Below are 13579 nucleotides of genomic sequence, written 5' to 3'. Positions count from 1 at the left end.
AAAAAGCAACACCTGTAAAACTTAAGAATAGTTTAAAGAGTATACTTGTGTATTAAACTATTAAGAAATGTTCTTAAATACAGCACTGAAGCTACAAAAGATTCACAAAGTATAAAATGAGAGCAATTTTGGGCAGTGACAAACTGAGAATGAGTTAAGAGCCATAAAAAGAAACAATATCTTGGATGTATATTCAAATACTACAAGTCAGATTACTGCAGTATTTTGTCATTTATTTAATAGTCATGTATACTCAATTCACTTTAATGAAATGAACATTTAATAAAGAGCTGTCAAGCTTTTAGAAGATTTGATTTTTCTGGATTAGGTAGATAACAGATTCAGACTTGGCAATGGAATATTTTGCAAACAAAGCCACAATAACCAGTTATTCTTGGGAAAAGTGTGTGTAGTTTGGAGGCTGGCGGTGTGTAACTTCCTGAAACAGCCCAAATGCAGAAGATAACAAAAATCTGGTTGATAGTTGTTTCTGATTTGATAGTAATAGTCTTTTCATTTGAAGAAATTTTTGAAAAGATCACAAAGTTCCAGAACTCAGGTCTAGTTCAGATTTTCAGATTTAAAACACTGATAGGATTTCCTTAGGATGGCAATGATCAAATAATTAAATAACTTAATGTCCCAGTAAAATTCACATTATATTGGTATTTACCTCAACAGTGTAATTATTTACATTAGGAAAGTTAGCAGAGTTGTTGTTTAGTCCCTAAGCCTTGTCCAACTCTTTTGTGACCCTAAGGAGTGTAGCCCACCAGGTTTACAACACACTCAAATTATTGCTCAATAAAAGCATAATCCATGATTTTATATATATTTGTAAAAATTAATCAAAATTAGTGGACTCTTTAAATTGCCTTTTCACTTTTCCTCTTTTGAACTCTTCGATAATTTGATAGGAAAAAAGACTTAAAAATAGGTCATAATGATATTGCAGCTAACAAAAATAACATTAAATACACTTAATACTTTAATAGTTATTAAAAGTTTCACGTCACAACTATTTTGAGTGTAACAACAGCTTGTTGTAATTCGAATTCATTTGGGCTGAAATAATTGTCCGTTGTTTCTACTTCTCTATATTTTTGCAATACTTACCAGCATTGTTCTCTAATATTAATCAACTCAGATAATTTCAGTTTCCAGCATTCCCCTCTATGGGAACACCTCTTAAAACTTCAAATGCTAAAAAAGTCTTATAAGAAATGGAAAAGACATTGAGAATAATTATAAGGAACACGAGTTTGTCATCCTGAGAGCTAGGGAGATTTGTTTTTCTTTTTTTCGTTTCCCAGGCCTACAATTGAACCGCCAGGTAAAGTCAGAGGTCTTTTTAGGGAGGTTGGGAGGGCTCTCCCGCTTCTCTTTGTATTCCATCTCGCCGTCCACCTTCCTCCTCCCTGCCCCCTCACTCTTTCCTCCAGACCCCATTTCCTCGAGCTTTCAGAGTGGTGCTCTCACTGGTGAAAAAGAAGGGTCAGGATTTTCCAACTTTCCCCAGGGTCCCACCCTTCCCACCTCACCGGCCGCCGCGGGAGGAGGCCCCCGGAGGCGGCGGGGACCGGGCGGACAGGGCGCACACCTGGGAAGAGGGTGGTATCCCAACGGCCGCGCCCCGGGTGGGGGAGGGGAGGGGATCCTGTTCCCTGCCCCCGCCCCCCGGCGGTGGCAACGCGGAGAACCGGCCGGCGGAGGTGAGCCGCCGCGGGCAGAGACCGGGGCGGGGCCGGGGGCGGGGCTGCCAGGTCGAGCAGGTCTGCTCCGCTCTACCGCGCGCCCAAATCGCGCAGTCCGTCGGCCAGCTAGCACGGTCGTCTGACCCCCGAGCACCTCGCTGCAGTCCTCTCGACGCGGACCCGCGCGTCCCACGCCTCACGCCGTCCGGCCGGCCAGTGGCGTGCGACGACCTACTCTGTCCGCTCGTCCTCGCGGCAGCCCTCGACCCGCCTGGAGCCCTCGCGCTCTAGCGCCCTGGTCCTCGGCGCGCGCAGCATGGCGCCCCGCCAGGTCCTCGCTTTCGGGCTCCTGGTCGCCGCGGCGACGGCGGCGGTGGCCGCTGCCCAGGAAGGTGAGGAGCGGAGTCGTGGGGATAGGAGGACCGGGCGGCGGTGGTGGTGGCGGTGGCGGTCCTCGGTGCCCTAGATGGAGACTGCGGGGAAGGGGCCGCGCTTTCCCGCCTGGAGATGGACGGCGCGGGGCTGCCCAGGCCCCCTGAGGGTGGGAGGTGGCGGGAAGGCGCCCACTCGCGCGGCGGGAGGGAGCAGCCTCGCTTGGCGCTCTGCTCGCCTCTCTGGGAAGATGGCCCAGGGCCGGGGCGGGGGGACCGGTAGGGAACTGAGCGGCCTCGTTCGCCGCCGCCTCGGCGCGCCCACCTCCTCCGGCCCCTGCGCACTCGAGGTTTTGTCGAGGCGGAAACCTGCCCGGGCCGGGAGGGGACTCTGCCACGGCGGCCTTCGGCCCCGCCCCTCCCCGGGCACCTGCGGCGGGCCCCGGATGTGTCTCAGGCGGGGGCCGGTGACTGCGGCGAGGCCTCTGGGGCCGCTATGCACCTGTGCGGGGGGGGGGGGGGGGGGGGGGGGGGGGGGGACGGGGCGTCCTCCTGGGCCCTGACTACCCGGTGTATGGATATTTTCTCTTTAAGGATTCTATAAGTAATGCCAAGTTTATTGTAGCAAATCCAGCTATATCGGTAATCGTAAAGAGTCAAAACAATAATGCCACCATTTTAAAAGAATCCTGTAGTTAATAATTAGATATATTTTTCTTTCAGACTTTGCTCTAAACATTACCCTAAACCTAAACACATTGTTTTAGGTCTTGATCCCCTCCGTCCTCACCCCCCACATTGTATTCAATTTTCCCTCTCCTTTAGTCTTGAAAAACACGATTAAAATGATATAAAACAATCTATAGCCGGGAAGGTCGCATCATTATCCTAATCTTGGACGTGTAATTTGATTCCAGGTTTTCTTACTCTGGAATAAACATCTTGGCCGCCATCTCTTGATTTATTTGTAAGGTGGTGGCTAGCAGTGAGGTGTCGTTTAACCAGATTTCTGGAGAGGCTTTTATTTTTATAGTCTCACCAACAGGGTTCGGCCTAATTCATTATACTTTCAAAATAATGCAGTTTAATCAACTCATGTTATTTCAAGTTCAGTCTGAGACTAAATACTTGATTTTAAATTGCTTTATAGTGGGAATCCTCTGGCGGTCCAGCGATTAAGACTCAATGCTTCCACTGCAGAAGGCTCTGGGTAGGACCTCAGGTTGGGGAACTAAGATTCCGCATGCCCTGCGGCAGGACCAAAACAAATTGCTTTAAAGTGATAACAGCTGCTGTAGGAGTATGTTCAGAAAGTGTGTGCCTGATTGTCGTTTTAAAATTTCACGATGTTTAGGCATAACTTTATGAATATTGAGCTTTAAACCAACTTTTTCACTCTCCTTTTTCTGGCTTGCTGCAATTCATGGGGTCGCAAAGAGTCGGACACGACTGAGCGACTGAACGGAACTGAACTGAGGCATAACTTTGTTCCCTGAGCAGGTATATAGCATAGTGCCGTGTAAGATTTTTAACTCCTTGAGGACAGCCACTAGACTTTCTTTTTGTGACCCCAATACTGAGTTTAGTGATGGACAGATTATATAGGTGGTTCATATTGATTATAATTTAAACAGGAAAAATTAAAGACAACTTGATATGAAGTTTCAATATATCAGTTCTTCAGCCTGTTAAAGTTAGTGTTTGTTTATAATCTCACACTCTCTTATCTAGACTAATAAAAGAAATTAAATGGACTTGTCAGTTTGAAGTTAAAATGAGCTTTTGAGATAGTCAAAAATATAAATATTAAACTGACATCCAGGATGGGCTGCTTAATAGCACTTTCAAAATCAGATACTAGGATTTAATTTAGTTAGGAAAGCGGTACCTCCCAATTCAATTGAAAATATAATTTTTCCAAGACACAAAATTGTCCAGGGATTGAGTACGTTTCCATTAAGTCTCAGAAGAAGTATCTCTTATTATTTAAAGGATGGGAAGAGGGAAGTAATGTGAGTTATTCATAGATCCTAGAATTGGCATTTTAAACTTAATTTTTACTTTATACTGGGATCTAGTTGATTTATAACATACTAGTTTCAGGTATATAGCAAAGTGGTTCAGTTATACAGGTACATATATCCATTTTTTCAGATTCTTTTCCCATATAGGTTATTAAAAAATACTGAGTAGAGTTCCTGTGCTATACAGTAGGTCCTTATTGATTATTTTAAATATAGTAGTGTGTTGTTGATTTTGAGGAAGAGTCATGACCAGCAGGCGAGTGTTTAGCAGGACAGGAGGGAAGAAGCTGAGTCTGGGAGTATCATGAAGAGGCAAAGCCGAATCTGGTGTTTGGAGGGTTTATTCTTGGTTTAAAAAAGAAAAGTAGGAAAGCATGCAAATTAGACTGCCTATTTAGCATTGTGTCAGCCACTTCAATTGTAGCTGAAATGTTAAACATTCAGGACCACTCTTCAGGCTGTGTGTCCCGTAACCTGGGGACTATTGTCAGAACATAACTTAGCTGATTCAACATCAGAGTTGATAGTTGCATCCTCATTTTTAAAGTGGATATTTTCCCCCCACCAGGATGTGTGTGTGAAAACTACAAACTGACCACAAACTGCTCTGTGAACGCGCTCGGTCAGTGCCAGTGTACTTCAGTTGGTACTCAACATTCCGTCATTTGCACAAAATGTGAGTAGAATATCCTCATTGCCTTTAAGTTTTATTTGATTTATACTTCTTTAATTGATATGTCTTGAGGTGGAAGTGTTTAATTGGCTCAGATCTGAATCATGCTATTTTGTCAACATTATCTCATCTTTGAAGTTTCTTACGATTTAGAAAGTGAACATGAAAACTTATAAAAATCTGTAATAATCTTTGGCCCTAGGAATTTGGAGTGAATTTTTTTCTTTAAACACAAAACTGCAGTTATTTTTCAGTTTGGGATGATACTTTCCTTTCAGTGGCTACTAAATGCTTGGTGATGAAGGCAGAAATGAGTCACTCAAAGTCCGGGAGAAGAAGGAAACCAGAGGGCGCCATCCAGAATAATGACGGGCTCTATGATCCCGAGTGTGACGACAAAGGGCTCTTTAAAGCCAAGCAGTGCAACGGCACCTCCACGTGCTGGTGTGTGAACACTGCTGGGGTCAGAAGAACTGATAAGGACAGTGAAATCTCCTGCTCCGAGCCAGTGAGGACCTAGTGAGTTGGGCTGCCTCTATATTACTTGTTTTCACGCTTTTTTAATTCATTTAATTAAATGTACTTTTGAATATGTAATGTGATTTTGTGATTTAGAATTCAAAAGATAGAAAAGAGTGGACAGTGACAATCCCATCTCAATCCTATCCCATCTCAACCCCCTAGTTGCTCAGTTTACTTCTGTAGAATTCATGTCACATGCCTTAACCTTCCAGAGATCTTCTGTGAATTTACTAGCAATGTATTATATCTTATTTTTAAATGTTTTTCCTTTTGCTTATATATTTTTACTTAACACTGTTCAGTATTTTAAAGTTGGATTGGTGTTCAGTGTACATGAACAATTTAAGCTACTCATATATTTGCTTATTTATTGTATTTTAAAGTGAGATATGGTTGTTTTAGGGATTATGTAATGAAGAGGAATGGAAACACACTCCAGCTAGTTTAAGCCAAAAAGATTTTATTGGGAGAGACTGAGACTGGAAAGTTACCCTAGCCAAGGCAGGCACTCTCTCCACTTCTGTCTTCTGGAGGCCTGTGGCCACTGTTCTGTTTTCTCTCAGTGCCTTTTTGTCTTTTCACTTGAATGTGGCCCAACATGACCAGCTAAGCCTTGACTTTACGTGATCTTGACTGTGGTGGCCAGAAGGTCTATGTTAGAATGGCTGAGTTCTTTATAGACAATGTCTGAGGGCCAGGGAAGAAATTAAGGGCATATCTATAGTATAGATCCTTTTTCTGTTAATTTCCTTGTAATTCCATGTGGGAATTTTGGTATTAGCTTATTAAGAAAATAATATAAAAGGCAGCATTGTTATGTTTAATCAATTCTGTCTCTTTATAGCTGGATCATCATAGAACTAAAACACAAAACAAGGGAAAAACCTTATGATCTTCAAAGTTTGCAGTCGTAAGTGCTATTTTTTTTTTTGTAAGTGCTATTAAATGCATTATATTTGTACAGTTGATACTCAGATCTTCCATCTTACACCGTTAGATAAAGTCTCATTACTTTTTCATATTTCTGAAACATAGGATAATATAAATAGTATTTTTTAACTTTAAAAGATAGAGGTACAAGAATTGTACAGATTCTTACACAGTAACCTTTGCTCAGATTCACCAGTGAAGATTTTGCCGTATTTTATATGAGTATGCATGTGTGTGTGTACTTTCTGTATCGATCTGTGTATAAATATTATTTCTGCAGAACCATTTGAGAGCAAATTCTAGATAACATGCATCCTGGTCCCTAAATACTATAGTGTATCTTTTCCTAGGAAAAAAAAAAGGCATTCTCTGACATAATCACTGTACAGTTATCAAATTCAGGAAATTTAACATTAAACCACATTGTTCCAGTTTTCCCAATATTTTTTGTGGCAAATTTTTCCCTTCTAACTCAGAACCCAGTCTATGATCATGCATTTAGTTGTTAGGACCGTTCAGTCTCTTTAAATATGGAACACTGCTTTGGCCTTTGTGTTTCCAGTAAAATTGAAAATTTTAATATTCAAATTATAAACCATGACATTGATATTTTTGAAGAGTATGGCCAAATTATTTTATAGACTGTGCTTCAGTTTTGGATTGGTCTCATGTTTCCTCATAATTAAATACAAGTAATGCATTTTTGACAAAAAAACTACTTACAATGACCTTGTGTCCCTCTCAGTACTTCACACTGGGAGGCACACAAGGTCAGCTTGTGCCTTCACTAGTGATGTTAACTGTGGTCGGGGTCCACGAGGTTTCTCCTCTGTGGAGTTACCATTTTTCTCTTTGTAATTAATATAATCTGTGAGCAGGTACTTGGATACTGTGTAAATGTCCTGTTTCTATTAAAACTAGAACGCAACAGTTTTTGCATCAATGTGAATTATTATTTTTGGAATATGGATTGTTTTGATGATAGTTGCAAAATGGCATAATTTTTTTTCTATTTACAGTGCACTCAAGGAGGTAATCACAAGCCGTTATCAACTGGATCCAAAATATATCACAAATATTCTGGTGAGATTTTTTTTTTTGAAGCAGATGGGCTTTAACGGAGAGTTGGTTGGACAGTCTGGTTAGGGTATGATTTTTTTTTTTTTTTTTAGGGTATGATTTTTGATAGTGGTTGAACTGTATTTGAATAACACTATAAGCCCTGGGCTCTTAATCTAAAGAATCCCCTGTTTATTGCTTTTCTTCCATACTCTTGTAAAACCTCAGTTTACCCTTACAGAAAAGGTAGTGTCTCTTAGTTTCCCCAGCACATGCCAGTCTTTTTACCTTGGAAAATCTCTCTCTGGTTGCTTTTGGCAATATTTACTTTTGTTGTTATTGTTGTTCAGTTGCTCAGTTGTGTCTAATTCTCTGCGACCCCATGGATTGCAGCAGGCCAGGCTTCCCTGTCCTTCATTATTGACTGGAGTCTGCTCACACTCATGTCTGCTGAGTCAGTGATGCCATCCAACCATCTCATCCTCTGTCACCCCCTTCTCCTGCCCTCAATCTTTCCTAGCATCAGGGTCTTCTCCAGTGAGTCGCTCTTCACATCAGGTGGCCAAAGTATTGGAGCTTCAGCTTCAGCATCAGTCTTTCCAGTGAATATTTAGGGTTGATTTCCTTTAGGACTGACTAGTTGCTTTAGGATTGACTACTTACTTTAGGATGCTACTTAGTCCTGTCGTCTTTGGTTTCAGGAGCTAGTCTTTAACCAGTTAGCCCTTTCTTAACTCTTTCAACTCTACTTGAAAAATGCTCGAATAGTGTGATGGAATTCTTTGAAGGCAAAAAATTGGTATCATTTTTTAAAAGACTTTTTGGTAGGGATATATATGTTCTTTTCTTTCCTAAAAGCAGAACATGGTAAATGCTTTTGGATTGCATTTCTTTAGCATTTTAGTAAGTGAGGTACTTTAATATCTTATTCAAAATCTTTTCAGGAAAAGAAAATTCTCTTTTGAAAAAAAACTATAATTATCTTTGTTTGCATTGCTGTTTTATTCTATCCCTTGGATTGATTTAAAACCTTCCAAAGACTTTGATGTTATTGTTAATGATAAACCAAATTATCCACTAATGACAAGAAACACCAGCGTATGCAGGTTACAGACAGTCAAACACTGAATATTCTGATTGTTGAACAATGATATTTTCATATTTTCATACAGTTTTTGTTATAGTAAGATTAATTTGTATTTTTTACTCCCCGCCCCGCCAGTATGAGAATGATGTTATCACTATTGATCTGGTACAAAATTCTTCTCAGAAAACTCAGAATGATGTGGATATTGCTGATGTGGCTTATTATTTTGAAAAAGATGTGAGTATAATCTTTATTTTATCCCTGTTTTAGAAATGTCTTTCATCTATTTCTCTACTTTTAGATCAACCATTATGAATAAATCTTCTCCAAGTGGTTCTCATGTGGTAATTAACTTTGTCCTCCTTTTCATTCACATGCACCTTTCTTATACACTTTTTTACTTGTTCATATATTTATGCCTTTTTATCAAACTGTTATGCCTAGAATATCTTCTCTCTTATGATTCTTGTTACCTCTTTGGCAGTTATTTAGCTTGTGAGTCGTCTTCCCTACTATAATTTCTATGAACAAGAGATTCTGTAAAAATTGCTGTTTAACTGGTGGGATTAAAATGTGTGTTTAAACTTTAATATACTAAAGTGAGCTATTTTCTGATGAAATTTGGGATTCACTTCAAAATAACCAGGCTAGGGAATTACCTGGCCATCCAGCGGTTAGGACTCTGTGCTTTCACTGCCAAGGGCCCAAGTTCAGTCTCTGGTCATGGAGCTAAGATCTCATAAACTGTCCAGTGTAGCCAAGAAAACCAAAAAAGTACCCAGGCCAAGGGGAGGCTAGGGGGTTGGGATAGAAGGAAGAACAGATAAAATTGGCCCTGTTTATATATTATTGAAACTGAGTAATAGGTATATGGACCTCATGATACTATAATTTTTACTTTTATATATGTTTGGAAATTTCCTGTCATGAAATTTTTTTTTTTTTAATTTCAATGGGTGAGACTGTTATCACCAAAACCATAAAGATTCTTGGCAGCAGTTCTTTTGGTACATAATTGGCACATAATTCATGGCTGTGGTAGGTTTTTCTTAACTATTTTAAATTGCTTTTCTCCTCAATATAGGTTAAAGATGAATCCTTGTTCCATTCCAAAAGGATGGACCTGAAAGTAAATGGTGAACTACTGGATCTGGATCCTGGTCGAACTTCAATTTACTATGTTGATGAAAAACCACCTGAATTTTCCATGCAGGGTCTACAAGCTGGTATTATTGCCGTCATTGTGGTTGTGGTAGTAGCAATTATTGCTGGAATCATTGTGCTGGTGAGTTTGGAACAAGTAAAATTTCATTTAAGGATCTTTTCTTTCAAGAAGATGGTGATAATATGAAAGAGCCTCAACCATGTTGAAAATAAGTTAATGAAACAAAATCTTCATTTGTGTACTCCTTTATGCTAAATGAATTTCTGGCCCCTTTTGGTAAAATGGTCAGCCTTATGAAGCAAGAAAGGATGCTGATCTGAGAAAAGCTTGTAGCTGAGCCCTTCAAAGATCGGTTATGTTGCCAGTGAGTAGCCAGTGTCCTTTAGTTGTCCTCACTGCACAGAGGAGTACAATTTAACACTCTTGCCAGGTTAAGTGCAAAATAATCTGAATTTCCAAACCACTCAGTGAGATTAAACTGCATTTCATTGAACACATTGTGGACACATGTTAACACTGAAACACAATGTTAGCATAAAAAAGAGTTAAAAGAGATAAACATGAAGCCACAGTTTAAATAAATAGTAAATTGAACTTAGCAGTACTTCAGAAGAAGACCATATCACCTGAGGAAGCAGGGTTTGTTGTAGACACGTAAGGAAATCTTACCAATGTGACAGTAAAGACGTAGATTTGAGGGTATACGACAGCTTACAGTTTTTTGCTATCCATCTGGAAGAAAACAAAAGATGGATTCCTATTTCACCCCACCAGAGCTGGCCACATTGCTCAGCTGTGTGTGAATAGCACCTTCTGAAGCACAGCAGCACAAAAGGAGTGGGCCAGTTCACTTGTGTTCAAACACAAATTCTGGATGGGTTATAGTTCAAAATGTTAAAGAGTAAAATAAGTCTCAAAATTAATTTATGAAACATTTGTACAACCTTGTAGTAAAAGAAACCAAGTAAGGTGGGAAGTCTGGAGTCCATGAAGGAAGTCATATATTTGACTTCATTGAAATTAAGTATTTTGTATGGCAGAGATGCTGTAAAGTGAAAAAAAAATGTATATCAATGATAGGCTCAGGGAAAATATTCACTATGAATAAAACAAACAAAGGTTCTTATGCATAATATATAAAGAGTTCTTACAAACTGATGAAACTAAAGAAATGGTAATAGGTGTGAGTAGACAATTTACAGAAAAGGAATTCCAGACGGCAAATAAATACATGAAAGGTTGATCATAGGAATCTAATTATCCTACAGAAATAAAAGCACAAGTAATAAGGAAGCATGGTCAAGGTCATGTATTATGTTGCTAGTAAGGATGAATCTGGAAACAGCCTGAGTATACATCCAGGGGAGAATGGATAAGTAAACTCTGGGGCATCCATGCTGTGGAACAAAATGGCTACTAAAGAGAAAGAGTTCTATCCATAGCTTTTGATCTGGAAGAATTCCTGTGATGTGGATACAGGCTTTGTAAAGAGGGAAATTATATTGCATGGTCCCATTTTTAGACCCCCAAAACTTGCATGCATACATGTTATATTTGTATTAGGACGGAACAAGATGTGGAAGAATGAACACTAGGCTGTTAAATTTCACTGAAGATTGTTCATTGTTTTCTTGATGCATTTAAAACCGATATCTATGGATTTTAAAATAAAATTTGTTCAGATCAGAATTGTGTTCATTAAAAGTATGTATGTCAGTTTAGACTAACTTTTTGTTTGGGTAGCAGTCCTCAAATAGTAATCATTTTTCTTCCACTTAGGTTGTGTCCAGAAAGAAAAGCATGACAAAGTATGAGAAAGCTGAGGTAAGTGGGTTATTTAATTAATTAAAAGGCCCATGTTTAATTTCTTATTCCTCATAATCACTATACCTTCTAGACACTAATGGATCTCAACTACACTTGAGTCCCTATAGTGTAGACCTTAGGATCTTAGGGAGAATCTCACAGTACAGACCAGATTATATTGAATTCTGACCACTTAATAGCTGGGTGAGTTGTTTAACTTCCTTTAAGCCTCTGTGTTTCCTTTATCTGTAAGATGGGATGATAGTACAGACCCTTTGTAAGGATTAAATAGAGTGATCTGTATAAAGTGTCAGTCCCACACTTGCCACACAGCGAGATGTTTGCCATCTGGAGTAGCTGTCATTACCTTGTCTTGGTTCTGTCTACAATTAATTTTGCAGCCTGAGACAAAAATCATTTAATTTTAAAGTTCAATTCCTTCACCCATAAAAAAGACTGATAATAGAAAATGGTTCTTCCTTAAATATTTAGCTTACCTTCTACTTCTGTCTGACTGGCCATCTTATCACTAAAAAGCAATTTGGATCATGTATTCAATGTATATTTCCTTGTAGTACACTTAAAAAAAAAATTTAAATGTCATAAATGTAGAAGAGAATTTTCTTGCTTTTTGTTTTTTAAGCTATTTTCAGAATGAACAAAAAATTGAAAAATTATTAAAATTTTTTTTCTCTTTTCCCCTCTTATTTCAGATAAAGGAGATGGGTGAGATGCATAGGGAACTCAATGCATAAACCAGTTTGAAGAATAACTACAAGAAGGGAAATTAGTAAACACACTCAGATTATAAACATGCGCATGGGGCAAAGAGAAGATCTTTGAAGACCACTGTTGTGTTGTTAGTTAACATCATATGTTTGTACTAGTTAAACCTGTACTCAAAATATAAACAGTTTGAAATTGACTTTACCAATCTTAAAATTTGACTACAAGTGTCCTATAGATACAGATCTAAAACCCAGAATTTGGACTGATAGTTTGAATTATTTATGCCTAACATTGAAGGGCATGCATTAAATATGCTTCCACAGTAGTCTGAATGACTACTGTCTTGTCCATTTGTGATTAAATAGCTGCTTTCCTACTTACTTTGAGTCTTGTACATATAACTTTTTTTATGAACTATGAAATAAACACTAAAAAAAGTTTAACTTTTGAATCACACGGAATCAAATTTCATAGTATACACATAAGATAATACGTTAAGAAATGCTCTCAATGCTAGCTACAAATTAGAATTTGCTTGAGTCCTTATAATCACGGATGTGTGCTTGTATGTGTGCTAAGTGGGTTGGCATTTCCTCCTCCAGATAATCATGTATACTCAATATAAAATTTATAATGTAATGTATAACTTCTACACAGAAAAAACAAGCAATTTTATTCTGAATCCATCTAAGATTCTATTTCAGACAAAGTGGCATTTTGGCAGACTAATACCTTAAGGCTGCATTGATGGACAGTGTTGTGGAACGTGAATTCCATGGTTGGTTGTATTAGAAGCACCAGTTTTTCAATGGAATAATTATGGTACAAACATTTTATATGAAGTTAAAGTATCCTGAAATATTTTTGCTTTTTGATAAGAAACTTTTGAAAATACTATGAAAATTTTAAAAGCTGTATTTAAGCATTTACCTATGATTTTTATCCCTTCCGTAGTAGGCAGAATTCTAGGATGGCCCCTAAGATTTCTTACCTATGATATATATGCTCTATAGAATTCCTTCCCTTGGAGTGTGGGCAGGATCTGTGATATGATAAGGTGATAACTCCCGAGATTACATGGCGAAGGCAAAGGGATTTTCCAGATGCAGTTATGATCCCTCTTCACTTGACTCAAAAGGGAGATTATAAAAGAGTGCCTAAAAGTAGGAGACAAAAAGTGGAAATAGATGTACTTTCTTGTTAACTGTAAAGCAGACTGCCATGTTTTGGAGAGAGTCGCCTATCAGGAAATGGCTGGGCAACCGTGGCTGCTGAGGGCCTCAGTCCATGGAAGTGAATTCTCAAATGAGCTCAGAAGAGGTCTATGGCTCTTGATGAGATTGCACCCTGGTGACATTTTCACTGCAGTCTTGAGACCCTGATGAAAAGACACTGCTTGGACTCCTTTCTCAGAAAGTGAAGTGGTGTTTATTAAGATACTAAATTTGTCATAATTTGTTATGCAGCAACAAAAATCAGTCCTCGAAAGTAATGAGAACTTTAAAGATAAATAGACAAA

The 13579-nt window shown here is 38.8% G+C and overlaps 1 protein-coding gene across 1 annotated transcript; it reads left to right on the top strand.

The window, feature by feature from the left end:
* The first annotated feature begins 1808 nt into the window (after positions 1 to 1808).
* On the top strand, positions 1809 to 12256 carry EPCAM (epithelial cell adhesion molecule). Its single transcript, NM_001162564.1, is given in 9 exon segments — positions 1809 to 2086; positions 4658 to 4765; positions 5041 to 5281; positions 6129 to 6194; positions 7234 to 7297; positions 8496 to 8597; positions 9445 to 9645; positions 11305 to 11349; positions 12045 to 12256. Coding segments are annotated over 9 exon segments (945 nt in total). The 5' UTR covers positions 1809 to 2010; the 3' UTR covers positions 12087 to 12256.
* The last annotated feature ends 1323 nt before the right edge of the window (positions 12257 to 13579 follow it).

The sequence above is a fragment of the Ovis aries genome, chromosome 3 (assembly GCF_016772045.2).
Source record: "Ovis aries strain OAR_USU_Benz2616 breed Rambouillet chromosome 3, ARS-UI_Ramb_v3.0, whole genome shotgun sequence".
NCBI classification, from domain to species: Eukaryota; Metazoa; Chordata; class Mammalia; order Artiodactyla; family Bovidae; genus Ovis; species Ovis aries.
The sequence above is the reverse complement of the archived record's forward strand: the minus strand, read 5'-3'. Positions and strand labels throughout refer to the sequence as shown.